This window comes from Coregonus clupeaformis, chromosome 8, assembly GCF_020615455.1.
Source record: "Coregonus clupeaformis isolate EN_2021a chromosome 8, ASM2061545v1, whole genome shotgun sequence".
NCBI classification, from domain to species: Eukaryota; Metazoa; Chordata; class Actinopteri; order Salmoniformes; family Salmonidae; genus Coregonus; species Coregonus clupeaformis.
Window position 1 is genome coordinate 67,285,517 of NC_059199.1, and position 20,767 is coordinate 67,306,283.

Genomic DNA, 20,767 nt, shown 5'->3' on the forward strand with positions numbered 1-20,767 from the left:
CTCCAAATAAATAACATGAATAGAGTAATGTTTTGGGGTGTTTTTTTTCTTCTTTTTTTTTAAAACAAACAACCACTACAAATAATCTAATAAATAATCTAAGTGCGTGTGTGTGCATGTGCGCAATTGTCAATGTTTCCTCCATCCATAAAAACCACAACTGTAAGAAAACAACTTGAAAGATTGTGTGTGGTTAATAACACAAACATTTACTGTAGGATGCTGAACCAACGTGAACTGAATGGCATACCACAACCATTTCACTGCGGATAGCAGGCCACCGTACTTGAGGTAGGATCTGTAACGCTATTGGAAAATTAACTGGGGATGGATTACATGTGTGACACGCGGGAAAGGGCGCTGTAAATTATTTGGATATTTGCTTAGCTCGCTAGCTTCTCATGGCACGAAATGCCGATTTGCGGGTAAGTGATACCAATAAAGTTACTACATTTGAAAGGTCAATGTACTGACAACCTAGAAAAGTCGGGCGTCCAGTTTCGAGACACACAAACACACAAGGTTACTTCTTCACAAATATAAGTCGTTAGAGTTAGCTAGCAAGCTAATAACAACAACACAAGCTAACTAACGTTACCAAACAACTACATCAGGGTCATTAGCGTGACTTGTATCATAAGATTATTTTAGCTACTAAGAAATGTTTTATATATCTGTGTTGACTTGGTTGTGTTTTTTGTACTCTAACCTCAGCGCAACCGAGAAAGTGGCACAACTAGCCTGCTAACTTGGCTAGCTAATAACAGCTAACTAGATAGTAGCTTGGATTGCACACAAATGGGACACAGCTAGCTGTCTTACTCGGCTATATTAATTTTGTCTCGCTAGTAACTACTGCAAATATTTCATCCAATTGTCTTATTCTATAACAAAGTACATTTTACAGTCTGCTAACGTTAGACCCCCTCATGTAACTGTAACGTTAAGCTGTTGTGGTGTTCTTTCAGGCCTCGAAGCATGAAAGGCCAGAAACGCAAATCGAGCACCCCAGAACCACGGCCCATGCGTTCTAAAGCCTTAAAGAGGGATGAGACAACCTGTGCCCCCCAGATCTCCAATGGTGGTCCACTCTGCACTCTCTCTGTTAACAGACATATCTCCATACCCACCCCAGCTAAGGGAAAGGGCTCTGGGATGACGGTCCCAGATGGGCTGTCACCAAGGAGGACACTCTCCCAGGTTCAAGCAGAAGCCTGTTGCTTCAGGTATGGAGGGATGAGAAAGGGAAGGGGGAATGGAGAACTAGAGGGAGGAATGACAAGTAACACATAGTGTGTGTTGCAGAGATATGAAGGGATGTGGGAGTTTGTGTGCAGGGGAATTTCATTGGTTTTACATGCTTTGGTGGTGGGAATGTGATCAACTCCTATCTCATGGAGTATTCATCAGTCTGAATACCTGTACTTGGCTGGTTGGTGGGGAATTTCTCATTGTTAAATCTTTGTTTGTTTTGTGTCTGCTGCAGGCCAGCTTATGAATGGGGAGGATTGTCAGCGATCTCCCAGCCCCTTCGAGGCAGAGGAAGAGGACACAGGACTGGGCCTGGTAATCACCTTAGGTGAGCTTCTCAACTCTGCTTCTTGTGACACGCCAAATAGACAAGACCAATTTCCAAAAACAACCCCCCCCCCAAAACATTTTATTTTGAATAGTTGAATACAAAAGTCCCTTTGAAATGGTTGTGCATAGAAGTATATGAGTAGTCACTGACAGTCCCTCAATAGCCATGTCAGCAAATAGACTGGTAAATTAGAGATTAAACTTGTAGTAATATGGCCTGATAGGGTGGATCCCACAGGTGGTAATATAATATGAAAATCAAAGTGATACAGTTGTGCATAATTTTTACGTATGGTGGGGGATCGAACACTACCCTGGAAGTGATGGGGGGCAGTATGGAGTATGCACTCACTAACTGTAAGTGGCTCTGGATAAGAGCGTCTGCTAAATGACAAACATGTAATGGTCAAATTAACAACCTGGGGAAATTGCAGGAAATTAGCTATAAAACTGCAATTTGTTCTCTGCCCCATGGCATTTTTTTTTAATTGCATGAAATGAGTTATTAAATTGCTCAATCTTCTCTCCGCCCCATGACAAAATATGTAGAATTGCAGCAAACTTGCTTTCAAACCCCTTGGCAAAATGCTTTCACACCCCTTGGCAAAATGTGTGGAATTGCAGGAAATTATCTCTCTCCGCTGTCAAGTGGGGGGCCGCTAAAATGTTTTGCTCCCAACAAAATGTCACTTAGTGTCCCCAAAAGGGTAGGGCCTGCTCTGACTGCATGTGTGGGTATGGATGTTGGTACGCAGACCCGCGAGCCACTGAGGAGTTCAGATTTTTTTGTGGCCCCCACCCCCATCAAAGTTGCTCATCCCTGCTCTATAGGAAGTGGACATACCCACCATTTTGGAAACACTGAATCAGATTTGTAGTGTATGAGAATTGGATTTCATGTTTCTGTGATTGCACAAATTCATTACTTACTTCTGTCTGAAGATGGAGAGGATTGTGGGGGCCAGAGGCTGATGACGAGGAAGAGCAGCTCAAAAATGAAGAGCGCTTTAGACAATGGGCAGGATGAGGGACACTCCGTGGATGGAAAAAGGTCGTCGGAAGATTCATCCAGTGACAGCGAGGAGGATGAGTTTGAGCAGCTGGATATGGATCTGGAGAGGAAGTCACAGCAACACAACTTGACCTCGGTCAATGTCCGGACCATTCTCCACGTGAGTTAGCTTGAGTCTCAATCCAGGCAAAAGAGGGGTTAATACTAACTGCCAAGTACTAATGTTAGTGTTAAAAATGTATGACTGACACTTGTGAATGTTGCCCTCAGGAGGTGATAACCAACGAGCATGTAGTGGCCATGATGAAAGCAGCCATCCAGGAGACGCAGGACCTACCCCTATTTGTGAGTGTCAACATACAGCAAGTAATACTGACAGTACAACTCAGAAATTGGTTGCTAATATCACTTGGGAGTTGCATGTTTTTAATAATTTCTCTCTCCTCTTCCTGAATTCAATGTTGTTTTTATCTTCTATTTGCTTCCCTCAGGAGCCCAAGATGACCCGCTCCAGACTGAAGGAGGTGGTAGAAAAGGGGGTGGTGAGTGTCCAGTAACACAACTTGCAGCAACCTTTTAATATTTTTTCCTGGGTGCATCTCAATAGTCTAAAGCGGCTTCCTCTTCTCTTGCAGGGCATCCCCACCTGGAATATTTCTCCTATCAGAAGGGCCCTTGAAGTGAAGGTATGTCCCTGTCTCACATAGCGCTAGTGTCATGTCAAATATTTTCTGGTAGCAAAGTCCTTTATTACTCCTCACTATTGTGTGTAGTCTGTTGCTTTGTCTATCTCTGTTTCGCTCTTTCCCGCTTTCATCTCGCGCCCTACTTCCCCCTCTCCCCAGCCCCCTCAGTTTGTTGACATCCCTCTGGAGGAGGAGGAGGACTCCTCTGATGAAGAGTACTGCCCCGATGAGGATGAGGAGGATGAGACTGCAGAGGAGGTGAGGAAAAGCTCCATCTCTGCTCCGTTAGTCAATTCATTTTTGTTCCATCAAAAGTGTGTGCTATATGACTAAGATGTCATGCCTGTGACTTTGTTGTTTCAGACGTTTTGGAGCGACGTGGACAGCACAGCCTCGTCCCCACGATGTGCCCGAGGGGCGCGGCCCAGGACCCCTGGACACTCTGAGTGTGAGGAGGACAGATTTGACAGTCCCAGACAGGTAACACACCGCACCACTGCATTTGAACTTTTTGAAAGTTATCGAAAGAAAATAAAAAATTAGTACAGTGAAATATAATACTAAATGTAACACAAGGTAGAACAAAAACACACAAGAAATAGAAATAAGAACACAAGAAAGTAAGTAAACATTCTATATACAGGGTCAGAGTTAACTGACGGAGTTAATATTTACAATGTGCACTGGATGAGTAAGAGTTAACTGTAATGTTGGTCTTGGTTTATGTTTAGAAGCCAAGGCAGCCCAGACATCTGAGGGTGGATACTGTTCCTATGGGGCCCCCTCCGCCCCCGTCCTCCACTGGCCCCTCACGACCCCTAAGGGCCCAAGACTGTACCTTCCTGGAGAAGCTTCATGCAGTGGAGGAAGAGCTGGAACTCAGCCCCATCTGCACCGAACCCTTCCAGGTACTGAAACTGTTAAACTATTAATGGATTGCACTTCCGTCACGTGGGCACGTCGTTGCCATTGTTATGAACGTTATACAGACGCCGCAGCCATATTGGTGCCCGAACTGATGCCCAGTCATTTTGGACGGGGGCTAATTGCCTGTTTAGTCTAAATTACACTACAGTGGCTTGGACATAGGATGACAGCGCTAAAGTAGGAAAATAATTAGTCCAAATGACTTTTCCATCATTATGATGTCGTCAAACTTACTAATGGGCAATGTTGCCATTAGCTAGAAAAGTTCGTCAAAAATAGCTAGCAAAAATTCAGTGCTGTCCCCTCAATCTTGGCTAGCTAGCTAAAGTTATACTGCATCTAAAGTCAATCTGGCGACATCACAATTATGACAAAAGGTTTTCCTACTAATTATTTGCCTCCTTTTGAAATGTCATCGTGTTTTCAGGCCACTGTAATGCACTTTTGATGGCATCTTCATCACCGCCATTGACAATGCATTGAGTAGAACGTTCATTCGGGCATCAGTCCTCGAGAACGTTCAAAACAAAATTGTGATGAACTTTACAACCCGTGAATACTAGCAGACTATTCAGCTATACTAGGAAATCACCTGACTCTTATCAGGAGACTATTCAGCCATATCAGGATCAATGTGTCTGTTTCTTCATTGGTTCCATCTCTCTGTTTCCAGCCTCTGACTGGAGGTGCAGGGTCTAGCCTGGTGGCGTGTCGTACCCGCTCCAAACGGACCCTGAGGAACGTGCCCCTGGGCAAGCTGGAGGCGGAGCTACATGCCCCTGACATCACGCCTGACATGTACGACTACAGCTTGGCCCTGGAGGACCGCGACTGGAGCGAGTGGCTGCAGGGCCTCATGACATCCGACATGGAGAATGAAGGTTAGGAGTCAAAGAAAGGGATGATGGCAGAGAGGAGGGATCAAGGATGGGCGATGTACTATAGAAATGGAATGGTCCAATCATGTAGAAACCGATGCAATAGGATTTTACGCTGTTGCGTATGGAACACATCATTCTCAAAAATGGGCCATGGATTCAGTTTTTGGGAGCAAATACTTTATTAGTGAAATACACAAAGAAGTTGGCACTCCTCCAAACACTGAAAAGTGTCAAGCAGGCAGACGGAGACAGATGGGGCTGCATTTAACCTGTGTGTGTACACGTGTTTTACGGGAGGTGTGTGTGTGTATTGCCGGTTTAATTGCTCTCGGTCTGTTTGCTCTGTCATGTTTTGCTCATTTTGACCTTTCCCCCACTTCTGCTCTCCTCCTGTTTGTCTCTCCCCGCTCTGCCTCCCTCTGCCTCATCTCGCTCACTTCTTCTTCACTGGTTATGGCTATGGTTGTGTGTTGACAGCCCTTTTACCCTTAGGGCATATACAGTGGCTTGCGAAAGTATTCACCCCCCTTGGCATTTTTCCTATTTTGTTGCCTTACAACATGGAATTAAAATTGTTTTTTTGGGGGGTTTGTATCATTTGATTTACACAACATGCCTATCACTTTGAAGATGCAAAATATATTTTCTTGTGAAACAACAAGAAACAAGACAAAAAAACAGAACTTGAGCGTGCATTACTATTCACCCCCCCCCCCCCAAAGTCAATACTTTGTAGAGCCACCCTTTGCAGCAATTACAGCCGCAAGTCTCTTGGGGTATGTCTCTATAAGCTTGGCACATCTAGCCACTGGGATTTTTGCCCATTCTTCAAGGCAGAACTGCTCCAGCTCCTTCAAGTTGGATGGGTTCCCCTGGTGTAAAGCAATCTTCAAGTCATTCCACAGATTCTGAATTGGATTGAGGTCTGGGCTTTGACTAGGCCATTCCAAGACATTTAAATGTTTCCCCTTAAACCACTCGAGTTTTGCTTTAGCAGTATGCTTAGGGTCATTGTCCTGCTGGAAGGAGAACCTCCGGCCCAGTCTCAAATCTCTGGAAGACTGAAGATGGTTTACTAAAGAAATTTACCTGTATTTAGTGCAATCCATCATTCCTTCAATTCTGACCAGTTTCACAGTCACTGCCGATGGGAAAAACATCCCCACAGCATGATGCTGCCACCACCATGCTTCACTGTGGGGATGGTGTTCTCAGGGTGATGAGGTGTTGGGTTTGTGCCAGACATAGTGTTTTCCTTGATGGCCAAAAAGCTCAATTTTAGTCTCATCTGACCAGTGTACCTTCTTCCATATGTTTGGGGAGTCTCCCACATGCCTTTTGGCGAACACCAAACATTTTTGCTTACTTTTTTCTGGCCACTTTTCCGTAAAGCCCAGCTCTGTGGAGTGTACGGCTTAAAGTGGTCCTATGGACAGATACTCCAATCTCCACTGTGGAGCTTTGCAGCTCCTTCAGGGTTATCTTTGGTCTCTTTGTTGCCTCTGATTAATTCCCTACTTGCCTGGTCTGTGAGTTTTGGTGGGCGGCCCTCTCTTGGCAGGTTTGTTGTGGTGCCATATTCTTTCCATTTTTTAAATAATGGATTTAATGGTGCTCCGTGTGATTTCAAAGTTTCTGGATATTTTGTTATAACCCAACCCTGATCTGTACTTCTCCACAACTTTGTCCCTGACCTGTTTGGAGAGCTCCTTGGTCTTCAAGGTGCCGCTTGCTTGGTGGTGCCCCTTGCTTAGCGGCAGGTAGCTTAGTGGGTAAGAGCGTTGTGCCAGTAACCGAAAGGTCGCTGGTTCTAATCCCCGAGCCGACTAGGTGAAAAATCTGTCGATGTGCCCTTAAGCAAGGCACTTAACCCTAATTGCTGATGTAAGTCGCTCTGGATAAGAGCGTCTGCTAAATGACTAAAATGTAAAAAAAAAAAAAAAAAGTGTTGCAGACACTGGGGCCTTTCAGAACAGGTGTATATATACTGAGATCATGTGACACTTAGATTGCACACAGGTGGACTTTATTTAACTAATTATGTGACTTCTGAAGGTAATTGGTTGCACCAGATCTTATTTAGGGGCTTCATAGCAAAGGGTGTGAATACATATGCACGCACCACTTTTCCGCTATTTATTTTTTAGAATTGTTTGAAATAAGTTATTGTTTTTCATTTCACTTCACCAATTTGGACTATTTTGTGTATGTCCATTACATGAAATCCAAATAAAAATTAATTTAAATTACAGGTTGTAATGCAACAAAATAGGAAAAACGCCAAGCGGGGATGAATACTTTTGCAAGGCACTGTATCTTTCTTAACTTTTAAACAGTTTAAAATAAATGTTTCTCTGTGTCTCTCGCTACCTCCGCCTTCTCTTTTCTCTCGCAGAAGAGGGTGATGATGATGATGACCCAGAGTATAATTTCCTGGAGGATCTGGATGAGCCTGACCGAGAGGACTACAGGAACGACCGGGCTGTACGCATCACCAGTGAGTCTCTCATAATGTTTCCATACATCAATCCTAACCACAGATATATGGGGGCCTGGTAAATTCCATTTGTTTAATTTAAGGAAAAAAATAAACCAACCTATTTCCTTTCTCCCTCTCTTTCAGAAAAGGAAGTGAACGAGCTATTGGAGGAGCTTTTCGAGACGGTGAGGAGGATTATGGGATCATATCTGCAAGTCTCTCTTTTCAATAATATTTTCTTTTTCTGAATCTCACTGTCTTTTAACCCCTTTAGTTCCAGGATGATGAGCTAATAGTGAATGGGCAGGATGACGATGGGCAAGAAGAAGATGAAGAGAGGGAGAAAGCAGCTCCACCCCCGAGCGCTCCTCAATTCAACGTTCCACAAGCTATTCGGTATGATTCCACCCTAACCCTCTCCCTATTTCTCTCAGGAAAGAAAGGCCTTTCAAAAAGTGTACCGCAAACCCAGTAAGTAAGTAGCCTTGAGCCGGAACAGCTCGTAGGAGCAGATCTCCTGTTTCTGTAGCATGAGGCAGCTTGATGTACAAGTAGACCCCCTGGACAGGACGCTAGTCTATCGCAGGGCCTTACCCCCAATCTATCTCCTTAATGCTGAGTGCCAAGCAGATGCGCATTGGGTCCCATTTTTACAGTCTTTGGTATGACTCGGCCGGGAATCGAACTCCCCAACCTTCCAATCTCAGGGTGGACACTAACCACAAGGTCACTGAGTTGGTCCACCAACCCAGTACCCCATATTAATAGTGATATTGAGCTTTTAATGCAGTGCAAACAACAAGAGGAAGCAACTAGACTTTTGAGATGCGCTTATGTTTCATAAAATAGCGTTATGATGAGCCATATAATCCATTGTTTCCTGGTCCTCCTTGAGTCAACGGTGCTATCTATCCCAGCACTTAATGGATGTGAATGTGTGACAGTTTAGCTCACCCTTGCTTCCTTTTTCTACACACACACACACACGCGGTCCTCCTCTTGTTGACTTTGTGCTGGTTGGTGAGCCAAGTTGGCCATCTGTCGTATGTGTTATGAACAACTGCAGGATACGTGACTGCAGCCGCCCATGCGTTTGAGCCTATCCATCTATGACATTCTAGGAATTACTTGAAATGACGTACACACACACACCAAGGCCTCCCTTCGGGACAGAGCAGCAGAGGGGTGCTGTATCTGCTTGGGTAGGGAGGCAGAGAAATGCTCTGGTGTTTTCTCTTCCTCTGAAGTGTCAGGAGGTGGACAGAACACACAGTAGAGCTACAATCCACACTAACACACAGGACTCACATTGGAGCTACAGCAACTCACACTTACTAACAAAAGACACACACACACACCGCTAACAAACTCACTTTGTGTCTCTCACACACTCCCAGTGCGCCAGGTGTTCAGTAGATGGTTGGCACCTGTGCCCACTTTGATGTTTGAACTGTGCGTCTGTTGAGAGGTTTCTGTGTGTGCGACGTGCCGTTTTCAGGCCACTTCTCTGAACTGACGGGAGCAGAGAGCGCTTTACTTCCTTCCAGCAACCCTCCACACACGTACACACACACCTGTTACACACGTTACTGTGTCCTGGTCCTGGCTGTAATGGGTGTCTCTAAATGTTAACGCTGCAGTATGACGTGGGGAAGACAGGTCTTTCCACACTGTGTGGAGTCTGGGCTCTGTGACAGTGCTACCACTAATGACTCAGCAACGTTAGGAAAAGTAGAAGAGGATAATGGAGGTGTGTAGAGAGTGTTAAGTCTCTCCACAGTGATTTCAGTCTACGCAAGCGGAGCTACGCTTTCGTCGCGTGCCAAAAGTTCAGCCGCACAAAAGTACGTAGAGAGCTATGCAAACGAACCTCCGTCGGATTCGTTGCGTAGACTGTAGAGCCTTTTTTAAGCAGTATATTTCATAATCCAAACTGAACAAAAATATAAACGCAACATTTCAAAGTTTTGGTCCAATGTTTCATGAGCTGAAATAATAGATCCCAGAAATGTTCCATATGCACAAAAAGCTTATGTCTCTCAAATTGTCTGCACAAATGTGTTTACATCCCTGTTAGTGAGCATTTCTCCTTTGCCACGATACTCCTGACAGGTATGGCATATCAAGAAGCTGATTAAACAGCATGATCATTACACAGGTGCACCTTGTGCTTGGGACAGTAAAAGGCCTCTCTAAAATGTGCAGTTTTGTCACACAACACAATGCCACAGATGTCTCAAGTTTTGAGGGAGCGTGCAATTGGCATGCTGACTGCAGGAAGAGAAAGTGAATTGAATGTTCATTTCTCCACCATAAGCTGCCTCCAACGTCATTTTATAGAATTTGGCAGTATGACCGGCCTCACAACCGCAAACCACGTGTAACCACGCCAGCGCAGGAACTCTACATCTGGCTTCTTCACCTGCAGGATAATATGTGACCAGCTACTCGGACAGCTGATGAAACTGAGGAGTATTTCTGACTGTAATAAAGCCCTTTTTTTTTGGGAAAAACATATTCTGATTGGCTGGGCCTGGCTCCCCAGTGGGGGGAGCCCTGCCCAGTCATGTGAAATCCATAGATTAGGGCCTAATTAATTTATTTCAATTGACTAATTTCCTTCTATGAACTGGAACTCAGTAAAATCTTTGAAATTGTTGCATGTTGAGTTTATATTTTCGTTCAGTATAATTCCAGTCAAGTGTGTCTTCAGTCCCATGGGACACATGTACCGATTATTTTTTGGGATAACGTCTGCTAAATGACCATAATCGAATGCCAGCCAGTGTCCAGAGGTTGGGGATGGTGAGAAGCCTGAAACAAGACGGCACAGCAGAGGTGTGCAGTGATGAGGATCGTAGGGAGGACTACTCCCTACAAGGCTACTCTTAAATTGTTATTGAAATGTGGTGTGCTTTCTGGCGCCACATGACTGTTGTAGATTCACCCAATGGGTACTTCATTTTGGTAGTAGTGAGCTAGCTAGCTACACCTAACGTTACTACGGAGTCCATGAACTGCAGTAGCTGAGCTCAAACTTCATCCGAGCCCTACTATGGAGAAGCCACACAGACAGCAGGGACAGCGAGACACCTTGATGACACCGTGCTGCCTGCCTGCGATCTTTGCTTGCTCTTCCCTTATGACCACCTTCCTCCGATGACCATTCAAGCCATGAACTTTCCCCACCCTACTCATGACCTTCCATCTCATGAATGATCCTATTCTAAATTGCTTGTCTTTTTTGTTGTTTAAGCACTTAGAGATTATTAATGCAATGAATAGTGCTATAAAAGTTGAAATTATTATTATGTCATCAATATGATTATTATTCCCCTTCCTGACCCCTGCGTTCTGATCTCTGCAGGTTTCAGGAGCCACTGGCTAACATGCTAACAGAGAGGCGGCGTACTGTGAGGGAGCAGATGGAGGCTCTGCAGCAGCGGAGAGCCCTCCAGGAGACCTCTGGCCGTTCCACCCCCGTCGTCACGGGATCACCCCCCATGGTGCTGCTGCCACCTCTGCCCTGCCCCGCCCTCATGCTCGACCACACCCAGAAACTACAGCTGCAGCAGCAAGTCCAACAGGTAGGCAGGCTCGCTCGTAAAACCTCATTTTAAAAGAACTGAGGAAGTGAAGTTGGTGGAATATAACATTAGATTTTTAAGTTGCCTTATTATTGACACCAATAATTGACACCAATAATGTTAATTCCTCTCTAATTGTTGAAATATTGACACATGACACTGGGTAGACTCACTGACCCCCTTGTCTGTTTTGTCTCTCTGTTCAGCACATCCAGCTGCTGACCCAGGTACACCTGCTGTGCAGCCCTGTGGAGGCCCTGCACCACAAGGCCCACACCACCAAACAATACCTGGTGAGTTACTGAGGCAGTCTCTCTCTCTGTCTGTCTTGCTCTCCTCTCTCATGCTCCCTCCCTCTCTCTCACCTTTCTTTCTTCTCTCTCTCTCTGTCTTGTTTCTCTCTCTTTCCTCTCCATTCTCCCCTCTCTCCCTGTTGCCTTCCCTCCCGCTCTCTCTCCACCCTTCTCAAGTCTTAGTCTTCCATTCCTTCCCTCCATCTCCTCATCCCTCTCTCTGTGTGCCCCCCACCCAGGAGGAGCTCCAGTCGTTTGCCCAGCGTGAGGAGGCGATCAGGTCAGTCCGGGACCCAGGCTTCAGCAGCATCTTCAGGGCCTGTAACCTCCAGGGGGCACTGTCTCTGGTCCAGGAGCAGGAGAGCTCTGTCTCACAATCTGCTCCTTCTCCTCCAACCCCCCCAGCCAGGCCTCAAACACACTCTAACAATGGTAATGAACAGGGAGGTCTAGTGTGTGTATGTGTGTAGTTCATATGTAATGTAAAGACGTGAGTGTCTGAATTGTCTGTACTGTATGTACTAAAGATAGTGTCTTTGTAAATGGTATTGATAGCCTGTGTGTGTAGCTGTTTGGTGTTATCTATATGTGTCAGAGGGTGGGTTTAGTGAATTGCCTGATGTTGTGGTTGTCCCTGCAGTGCGTACATACCCTCTGCTGTCTGCTGAGACGGCCTGGCTGTTCGCCACCCGCTCCGTCTTCCTCTACCCAGAGCTCCTGCCCCACTGCAGCCTGGACCCCGCACTGCACCCCCCACGCGCCAAGAACAACTTCTACACACGCGGAGAGGACAGGTACACGTGCACTCACACACATTTACACATGCTGCACGTCCTGAAATGAGAGGGTCTGTCTCTCTAGCTAGCTCCAAAACCGTTCATTGACCTTTCACCGACATAGTTGGAACTATGAGGACCTATGTCATCTTTACTGCTACAACCAAGCATCAAATTCCTCCTTGCATGTTTGAATGTTAGACTAAAAACTAGATATTTACTCACAATGTGGATTTTTGTTCCAGACTCATTGTACTGGGGCTGAAGCACTTCAGCCAGACAGAGCTCCCCTACCAGCTCATGTGTCGCTACCTCATCCGTACCAAGAAGCAGGACCAGCTACGCTCCCGTGTCAAGGAGCTGTGTGGCCCCAAGGCATCTGACAACACTATCAAGGTGTGGACCTCACAACTCATTGATACTTATCAGTCTTAATGTTTTGATCATGCCTTGATGTAACCACCTATTGCCATGTTGGGTGGACCATGAAACCATGGGAAAGATAGAGCTTTATCTGTTATTTTCTTCTCTCTCAGTTGTACTGTCAGCACAACATAGTTCCTGCCATGCAGGAGACCTGTGGCAAGGTGATGCCAGGGGAGGAGCGCCCCCCAGTGGAGAGAGAGATGTCCGTCATGCCCAACTGGCTACTGGTACAAAACTCACCACCACCACTATCAGTATTAGAAAATGTGTCATTCTCCATTTTACTTCCCTATTACTACTAATAGGTACTAATTCCTATGTAAATTGTTTCTCCTCTATAGAAGAGTCTACCATTCATCCACAGGGTGGTGATGGAGTATAATAAGCCATCCAGAATACCTCCGCCTCCTCCAGCACCCCCTTACACCTTCCCCAATGGGACGCGATATCCCCCATCTCTCCCTAGAAATGTCACTCTGCGCCTACACCCCTGCATGAACTACAAAGGCGAGCGCCCAGCCAGCGCCCCCAAACCTCGTCCCTTCTACGCTTTCACCCGTTCTGCCCCCCTTCCGCCCCTAGCCAAAGCCCCGCCAGATACACTCCGCTTTCTGCCTCATGTTCCTGGACCTATCCCCTCGCAAGGGGTCATCCTATTGGCCAAGGCCCCCAGCACTCCAATCCGAAGGGCCCTGCCATTGTCCCAGGCTCCTGTCACTCCTGCCCATAGAGCAGTGCCATTGGTCCAGGTCTCACCCTCCATCCCAATGGGAGTCCCCCTCTTTGGTCAGGGTGTGGTCACAGCGTGTGTGATGCAAACGAGGCCCAATCAAACAGAGAAAAAAACACCCTACCGGGCTCCGCTTCGCAATCTGCTGCCCATCAAGCCAGCTACCCCAAAGCCATCACCCCCATCCCCCCTGTTTGCTCTTCCAGCAGAGAATGGTGGTACTCCCTCATTGGTCACTAACTCTGCCCGTCGTGCCTGTGCTGCTCCAAGATTGGCCAAGCGGCCCTCACGCTCCACCCCTTCCCACCAGGACACTCAGGCTAAGACCAGAGCAGCTCTCGCCCGTACTCTGTCCAGGCCCCTCCTAGCTGCCCCACCCAGCTTGGAAGTTTCCCTGAACTATCCCCCCACACCCCCTGGATAGCAGGCTCCAGCGCAAGTCTAGCCCCGTGTTCTTCTCTCACACGCCCTCTCCTCCTCTTATCATCAAAACCAGCTCTATGAACCCCTCCCTGGACAATCAGAACAGCGACTGGGGGCAACCAATCCATGCAGAGGTCAAAGATGAAGTTGGGTTTGACCCATCCTTAACCTACTCCCAGAACCTGTCTGGATACACTCCGAATGCTACAAATACAGATGCTGTTACACTCCAGTCTAGCAGCTCCATGCCATTATGTCTCCGTCAATCATCCAGAGCCTCTCACCCCCTAAGAATGACCAGTATGTACTGGTACAAACTGCGGCCCATGGTTCTACTCAAATGCTTTGGGTGCCTAAAAACTGCCTGGTCTCAAACGGGTCCGTGTCATCCACTGCTTCAGAGAATGGGTTTCACCGGTCTGAAAGCCTTCCTTTTGGTCTGTCGCCTGCACCCCAACTCAATATTACTGGGTTAACGAATGGCATACCTTCCTGCCTCTCGCCACTCACCACTTTACCTAATGGCACCCAGGGCTACCAGCAAGCACTGAGTGTCCGGTTGCCCAGCGACAGTGTTCTGACCAGCGGAGACGCTCCCGGGTCGAGTTTAGAGGAGCAGCTGCACCGATTGGTGGAGGGATTACGGGAAGATGGGGAGAAGGAGGGATGGGGGGATGTGGAGGGTCCTCTCCTGACACTTTCTGAGTCGTCCTCTGGGAGCCCCTGCTCCAGCCTGGAAAGCCATGCTGATGCCCTGGAGAGAATGATGGTTGGTGAGATGGAGGAAGGGGAGGATGGGGGTGGAAGAGGATAGGGGGAGAAGAGAGGAGAGAGGTGGGGTTAGAAAGGTGGTGCATGGCAGCTACATCAACGCACAGACCTGACATACCACCTGAGGGAAATTGTGGTGAAGAGGATGAGCGATGGGAAGAAGAGGAGGGAGAGTGTGGTGTGCATGGCATGGGCATGCTGAGTGGAAGGACTGTAGCACAGGAACAAACTGGAGGAGGAGAGATGAGTGATGGAGAAGAGGGTGACCAAAGAGAAGGAGACAGTGGAGGAGAGGAGGAGAGAAATGGAGGTAGGGAGAGAAACGGAGAGCATGGTGGAGATGGAAAGGGAAGTGGAGAGGGGGAGGGAGCGGGAGAAAGAGATGGAGGACAGAACGGAGGAGGAGAGAAGGATGGAGAGAAAGACGGGGATGGAGAGCAGGAGAGGCAAGGGGAGGAGGAGGAAGAGGAGGACTTTGATGACCTTACTCAGGATGAAGATGAAGAGGAAGTGATGTCATCAGCCTCAGAGGAGTCTGTTCTCTCAGTGCCCGAGCTGCAGGTACATTATTTAAAAGTTTAAGTCTGACTTTTTTTGGCATGAAAGTAGCATAAGGTTACGTGTTCAGACAGCTAGCTAATTTTCCTATTTTTACAACATTCTACCTTAATATATCTAGAAAGTTATGAATATTCTCTTCATTAGTTCTCCATAAGCCTGCTAACAGTCGCCCACCATCCATCCCACAGGAGACCATGAAGAAGCTGACATGGCTGGCCTCAGAGGGGAGGCTTTGTGACTCTGAGGAGGACAACTCTCCAAACTCCCCCACCTCACCCAACTCCCCCGTCTCCCAGAACTCCCAGGAGGAGAACTCTGAGGAGGAGGAGGGGCCCACCAAGGGGGAGGAGCTTGAGTCTGGGGACGGCAGGGTCAGTAAGGTCCCTGGAGAGGAGGACGTGCCCCCTGGGGAGGGAACCCCCAGAGCCAGTGGGAAGGGAGCTGGACGCGGCAGAGGTCAGTCTCAGGTCTAGGGGTGATGGAGACCCACTACAAAATGTTTTCATGTTCTCAGAAATGGTCTACTAAGTATTCAGTTCCATATGAGTACTAATGTATAATCCTTGTTTTGTATCTTCTCTCTTTTCCTGTGGTTGGGTACCCTCAGGGCGAGGCAGGCCTCCTCCTCGCAGTCTGAGGCGTAGTCGTCGTCCAGAGCGAGACAGTAAGGACACGTCCAAGCTGCTGCTGCTCTATGACGACCACATTCTAGACAACGACCCCACTCAGAGAGAGCAAGGACATCGCCTTTGCACAGGCCTACCTCAACAGGGTAAGGACAAAAATGGATTTGGTGTTTTTTGTATAGTGGATTTTGGATCTCGGGTAGCATACTCGAAATGACATACTTCAAAACAAGTTGCATAGCATTAGTAGCAGTTATCCAATAAAACAAAAAAGGTCAACTTTAACCCTTGACCCCATCTTCCTCCTTCAGGTGCGGGAAGCCCTTCAGGATGTACCTGGTAAGGTGGAGGAGTTCTTGGGGCTGCTATATGAGTTTGAGCAGCTGGGTGAGGGGCGCAGCGCAGTGGAGCTCTTCGCCCAGCTCCGTCCTGTCCTGGGGGAATGGCCAGACCTCCTCAGAGACTTTGCTGCCTTCCTCCTCCCGGAGCAGGCTTTGGAGTGTGGCCTGGTAAGGATGACATCACAGCCGCTTATCACTTCATATTGGATATTTTCATAGATGCTTATTCAGGTACTTATTAAGGTTCAGGCCCAATGTAACAGAACGTTCATATATAAATATAATTATGTAGAACAAACATTTTATTATTTTTCATGTAGCCGAATACATTGTAGTGAATCTGCAAAGTTCTAACTGCTGAAAAGCCATTAATACTCTTCAACTATGTGATGTTTTCTGTCCTGTCCAGTTTGAGGAGCAGCAGGCATTTGAGCGCAGTCGACGCTTCCTGAGGCAGCTGGAGATTAGTTTTGGGGAAAACATGTCTCACTACCAGAAAATCGTACGTGCTCTGCAGGGGGGACCTGGCCTCAGTCCTGCCAGCATAGAGGAGGTATGTCAGTATTCTACACCATTCACATTAGTTGTCACCACAGTAAACCAATGTAATCCACCTCTGCTTTCTACAGCTTAAAGCACAGATGTCCTCCCTCCTGAAAGGCCACACCCACTTGCAAGGGGAATTCTGGGTATTCTTTGACGAGCTCCGCCCACCCTCAGCCCGTCCAGGGCAGTTTGAGGAGGCTTGTTGGCTGGAGGAGGCAGGGGGCGGAATAGACGGAGGCGAGGGTGTTGGTTGGGGTCAGGGGGAGGGGCAAGTGGTGGTTTTGAAGAAGTGACCCTCCCTGATCTAGAGGAAGAAGAGATTCCACCAATGACCAGTCGCAGCCGGAGGAGGAAGATCGGTTCTCATGGCATCTACAAGGTTTGATGAAATGTGGACGGTGTAGTTAGTTGATTTCTAATTGCATTTGCAATTATGATTCTGATTTGGCTGGTTGTCTTCCTTCACAGGAATGTGGTTGGCCAGAAAAGGACTGCTTCTGCCTCTGTCATGGTGCCAGCCATGATGCCAAGCTTCGCAGACACAAGAGGAAAGGATGCTCTCGCTGCCACGGCAACAAGGTAGCCTCATAGTCTAGTGTTTTGTTGTTCTAAACTGTCTGTGAATAAAATGAGTGAGAGTTATGGAGATGACAGAAGATGTGACATGCGGTCTTCTCTCAGGCCTCTGATGGCGTCTCCAGGGCAATGAAGAGCCTTGACCCCTTGTACCCCACGGCAACCAGCCCCACTGCTGACCTCCACACTGAGACAGGCAGGGAGGAGAGGGAGGAAGAGAGGGAAGACGAGAAAGAGGAGGAGAGGGAGGAAGATAAAGAGGAGGAGCAAGAGGTGGACGCTGAAGTAAAAGATGAAGTCGACAGTGGGGCCAACAGTCCACATTCTGGTAAGAATTGCACTTCCTTTGCTGTGTGAATTAATGTTGTCATTATTTGGTTAAAAGCAACTAAAGTAAAACCGATCTACATAAGTAACGGCTGAAAAACATTGTATGTTACCTATAGAATGCAAAACTTTAAAGAGCGACTGCCCCTAAAAAGCAACTTCGTGGGCCTCCGAGTGGCGCAGTGGTTCTAAGGCACTGTATCGCAGTACTAGAGGCGTCACTACAGACCTGGGTTCGATCCCGGGCTGTATCACAACCTGCCGTGATCGGGAGTACCATTGGGCGGCGCACAATTGGCCCAGCGTCGTCCGGGTTAGGGGAGGGTTTGGCCAGGGGGGCTTTACTTGGCTCATCGCGCCCTTGTAGTGGGCCGGGTGCCTGCAGGCTGACCTCGGTCATCAGTTGAATGGTGTTTCCTCTGACACATTGGTGCGGCTGGCTTCCGGGTTAAGCGGGCGGGTGATGTTTCGACCTTCGCCTCCCGAGCCCGTTGGGGAGTTGCAGCGATGAGACAAGATCGAAATTGGGGAGAAGTTTTTTTATGTGGCATCGATATGAGTCATAAAGTCAGTCTTGTCCAAAACTGAGATTTGCTAGATGATAGGAACAAATTGTATGTCACAGAATGAAGGGTACTGTTTTCCTTGGTTTGGGTTTATTTCAATCCTGCCGACAGCTGGTAGCACCCAAGTAATCATCAATTCGGAGCAGCTGCAGGCGACCTGATTGTAATGCCTATGGTCAATTTGGTTTGACATTCAATATCACTATGGGGCTAGTTGGGGACCATGAGTAAATGTCACATTGTACACGGGACAACATTTTTACATGTCAATGGTGCCATATTTCTATGACTTAACCTCAAACCAACTATACATTTTAGAATTGGGTATACAAATATTGGAAGCATTTAATGAGACAACTAAAAGATGTACAACGTTAAAATATTGTCCCATTTCCATTGTGTAATTCATTGACTGTCCCTGACTAGCCCCAGAGAGGCTATTCAATGTCAAACCAACTTTGCCACAGTCGCACACCATGCCGGCGAAGTTAAATAGTGAAATAAGTTTGCTAGCACTAGCTAGCCTAGACGACTTCAAGACACAAGACCTGGTCAAGTTATCTATACTGAACAAAAATATTAACGCAACATGCAACAATTTCAAAGATTTTACTGAGTTACAGTTCATATAAGGATTGAAATAAATTCATTAGGCCCTAATCTATGGATTTCACATGACTGGGAATACAGATATGCATCTGTTGGTCACAGATACCTATTTTTTAAAAGTTAGGGGCTTGGAACAGAAAACCAGTCAGTATCTGGTGTGACCACCATTTGCTTCATGCAGCGCCACACATCTCCTTCGCATAGAGTTGATTAGGCTGTTGGTTGTGGCCTGTGGAATGTTGTCCCACTCCTCTTCAATGGCTGTGTGAAATGGCTGGATATTGGCGGGAGCTGGAACACGCTGTTGTACACGTCGATTCAGAGCATCCCAAACATGCTCAGTGGGTGACATGTCTGGTGAGTATGCAGGCCATTGAAGAAATGGGACATTTTCAGCTGCCAGGAATTGTGTACAGATCCTTGCAACATGGGGCCGTGCATTATCATGCTGAAACATGAGGTGATGGCGTCGGATGAATGGCACGACAATGGGCCTCAGGATCTCGTCACAGTATCTCTGTGCATTCAAATTGCCATAACCCCACTGCCACCATAGGGCACTCTGTTCACAATTTTGACATCAGCAAACCGCTTGCCCACACAACGCAATACACGTTGGTGGTGATGGCCGATTGGACGTACTGCCAAATTCTCAAAAACAGGCAGAGTGAAGCTGAAAAACTAGGGCCAAATCAGGAATTCAGCCCCCCTTTTAAACTTTTTCACACGTTGCAGATAAACAACCATTATGCTTTTCAGAAGAGCAAGGAGCCCCTTCATGGGAGGGTCCTGGGAAGGCTCACTCCCCCTCCCTGAGGAGAGGAAGAGGAAGAGGAAGATGACGAAATTGAGGAGGATGAGGAAGAATGGAAGCGATGGGGAGAGAGAACACAGCCCCTCGCCAAAGAAGAGTAAGGGGGATGGAGAAGGCTCGGGGGTGTCTAAATGGCCCCCCAACACCCCTTAGCGGGGAGATGGAGAACCCCCTGACCCCCCTGCAGCCTTGTCCCAGCCCCCCTTCCGATCCCCCTGTGTGTGCTAAAAACATCTCCCTCACTGCCAGTGGGGAGAAAGGTCATACTCTGGACAAGGTGAGAGAGACAAGCCTGAAAATGTTTGGTCTTTGTTTAATGTTTTTAAAAGGTTTTTGTTAAAGAGTGATAATCCTCTTTGGGTTACAGGGAGGCTGACCGTGTCATTCTAACCACCTGTCAGCAGCAAGGTGCCAATCGGAGTACTTTCCAGGCAATTTCCACCCAACTTGGCAATAAGACACCCAATGAGGTGAAGATTGTTTTTTGTAACAAACTATAAAAGATCCAACAGTAATGCACTTGTTAAATTATTGGCTTGTGAAATGAACCCTAGTCCACAGACTCCTTTACCTCTCTCTTGTCCAGGTGTCTCAGCGGTTTCGGGACCTGATGTGCCTGTTCCACACCGCTGCCCGCCAGGTCAACTTAGAGGACGAAGCTGTGGCCACTGAACAGCAGATAGTCACAGACGAGGAGCAGGACTGAACTGGACAGAACTAACCCAAAAAGGGCAGAACCAAGTTCAGACACTTCTACACATGACTGCAGTATATTCATACCACATAAAAACTATTCCACAAACCAGTTCAAGGCTGGGGAAATCTGGAAGCAACATTGAGGGGATATAAACGCTGTTAATAAACTCATATCAGAATCACCTGAGCCTTCACTGAGCTGAAGCAACAGTGGCCACTGTGAAACTGTACATTACTAATTCATTGAAAGAAATACAACCTTTGTCTAAAAGTTATCACTCAAATGCACTACTGAGGGACAAGGGAACATAGTCTCTTAGTGTAGCAAAAGTTTATAAATACACAATTCGGCATGTCCAAGAATGTACATGTTTTGTATACTTTTTTTCAATTCCCTGATTTGTGCATGTATGGCACAATATGGGAAATATGCACGGTAATAATACCTGTATAAGAGTTTTATATTTGATACAAAATAAACGTAATTTATCCGTTTGCTTTTTTGATTAATTATTTACGTTATGACTGAGATG

General features: G+C 47.0%; 1 protein-coding gene across 1 annotated transcript; it reads left to right on the forward strand.

Moving 5' to 3' along the window:
* The first annotated feature begins 322 nt into the window (after positions 1-322).
* On the forward strand, positions 323-20,729 carry LOC121572676 (GON-4-like protein). Its single transcript, XM_045222308.1, is given in 38 exon segments — positions 323-425; positions 969-1,226; positions 1,487-1,579; positions 2,524-2,753; positions 2,864-2,938; positions 3,085-3,135; positions 3,229-3,279; positions 3,439-3,537; positions 3,643-3,759; positions 4,011-4,187; positions 4,880-5,087; positions 7,483-7,584; positions 7,711-7,751; positions 7,841-7,962; positions 10,934-11,153; positions 11,360-11,446; positions 11,686-11,878; positions 12,087-12,240; positions 12,468-12,618; positions 12,759-12,875; positions 12,990-13,801; positions 13,875-13,947; positions 14,043-14,597; positions 14,972-15,133; positions 15,322-15,589; positions 15,741-15,853; positions 15,855-15,905; positions 16,071-16,268; positions 16,510-16,653; positions 16,730-16,892; positions 16,895-17,025; positions 17,115-17,225; positions 17,328-17,550; positions 19,484-19,559; positions 19,590-19,782; positions 19,784-19,815; positions 19,906-20,008; positions 20,125-20,729. Coding segments are annotated over 37 exon segments (5,874 nt in total). The 5' UTR covers positions 323-425; positions 969-1,168; the 3' UTR covers positions 20,245-20,729.
* The last annotated feature ends 38 nt before the right edge of the window (positions 20,730-20,767 follow it).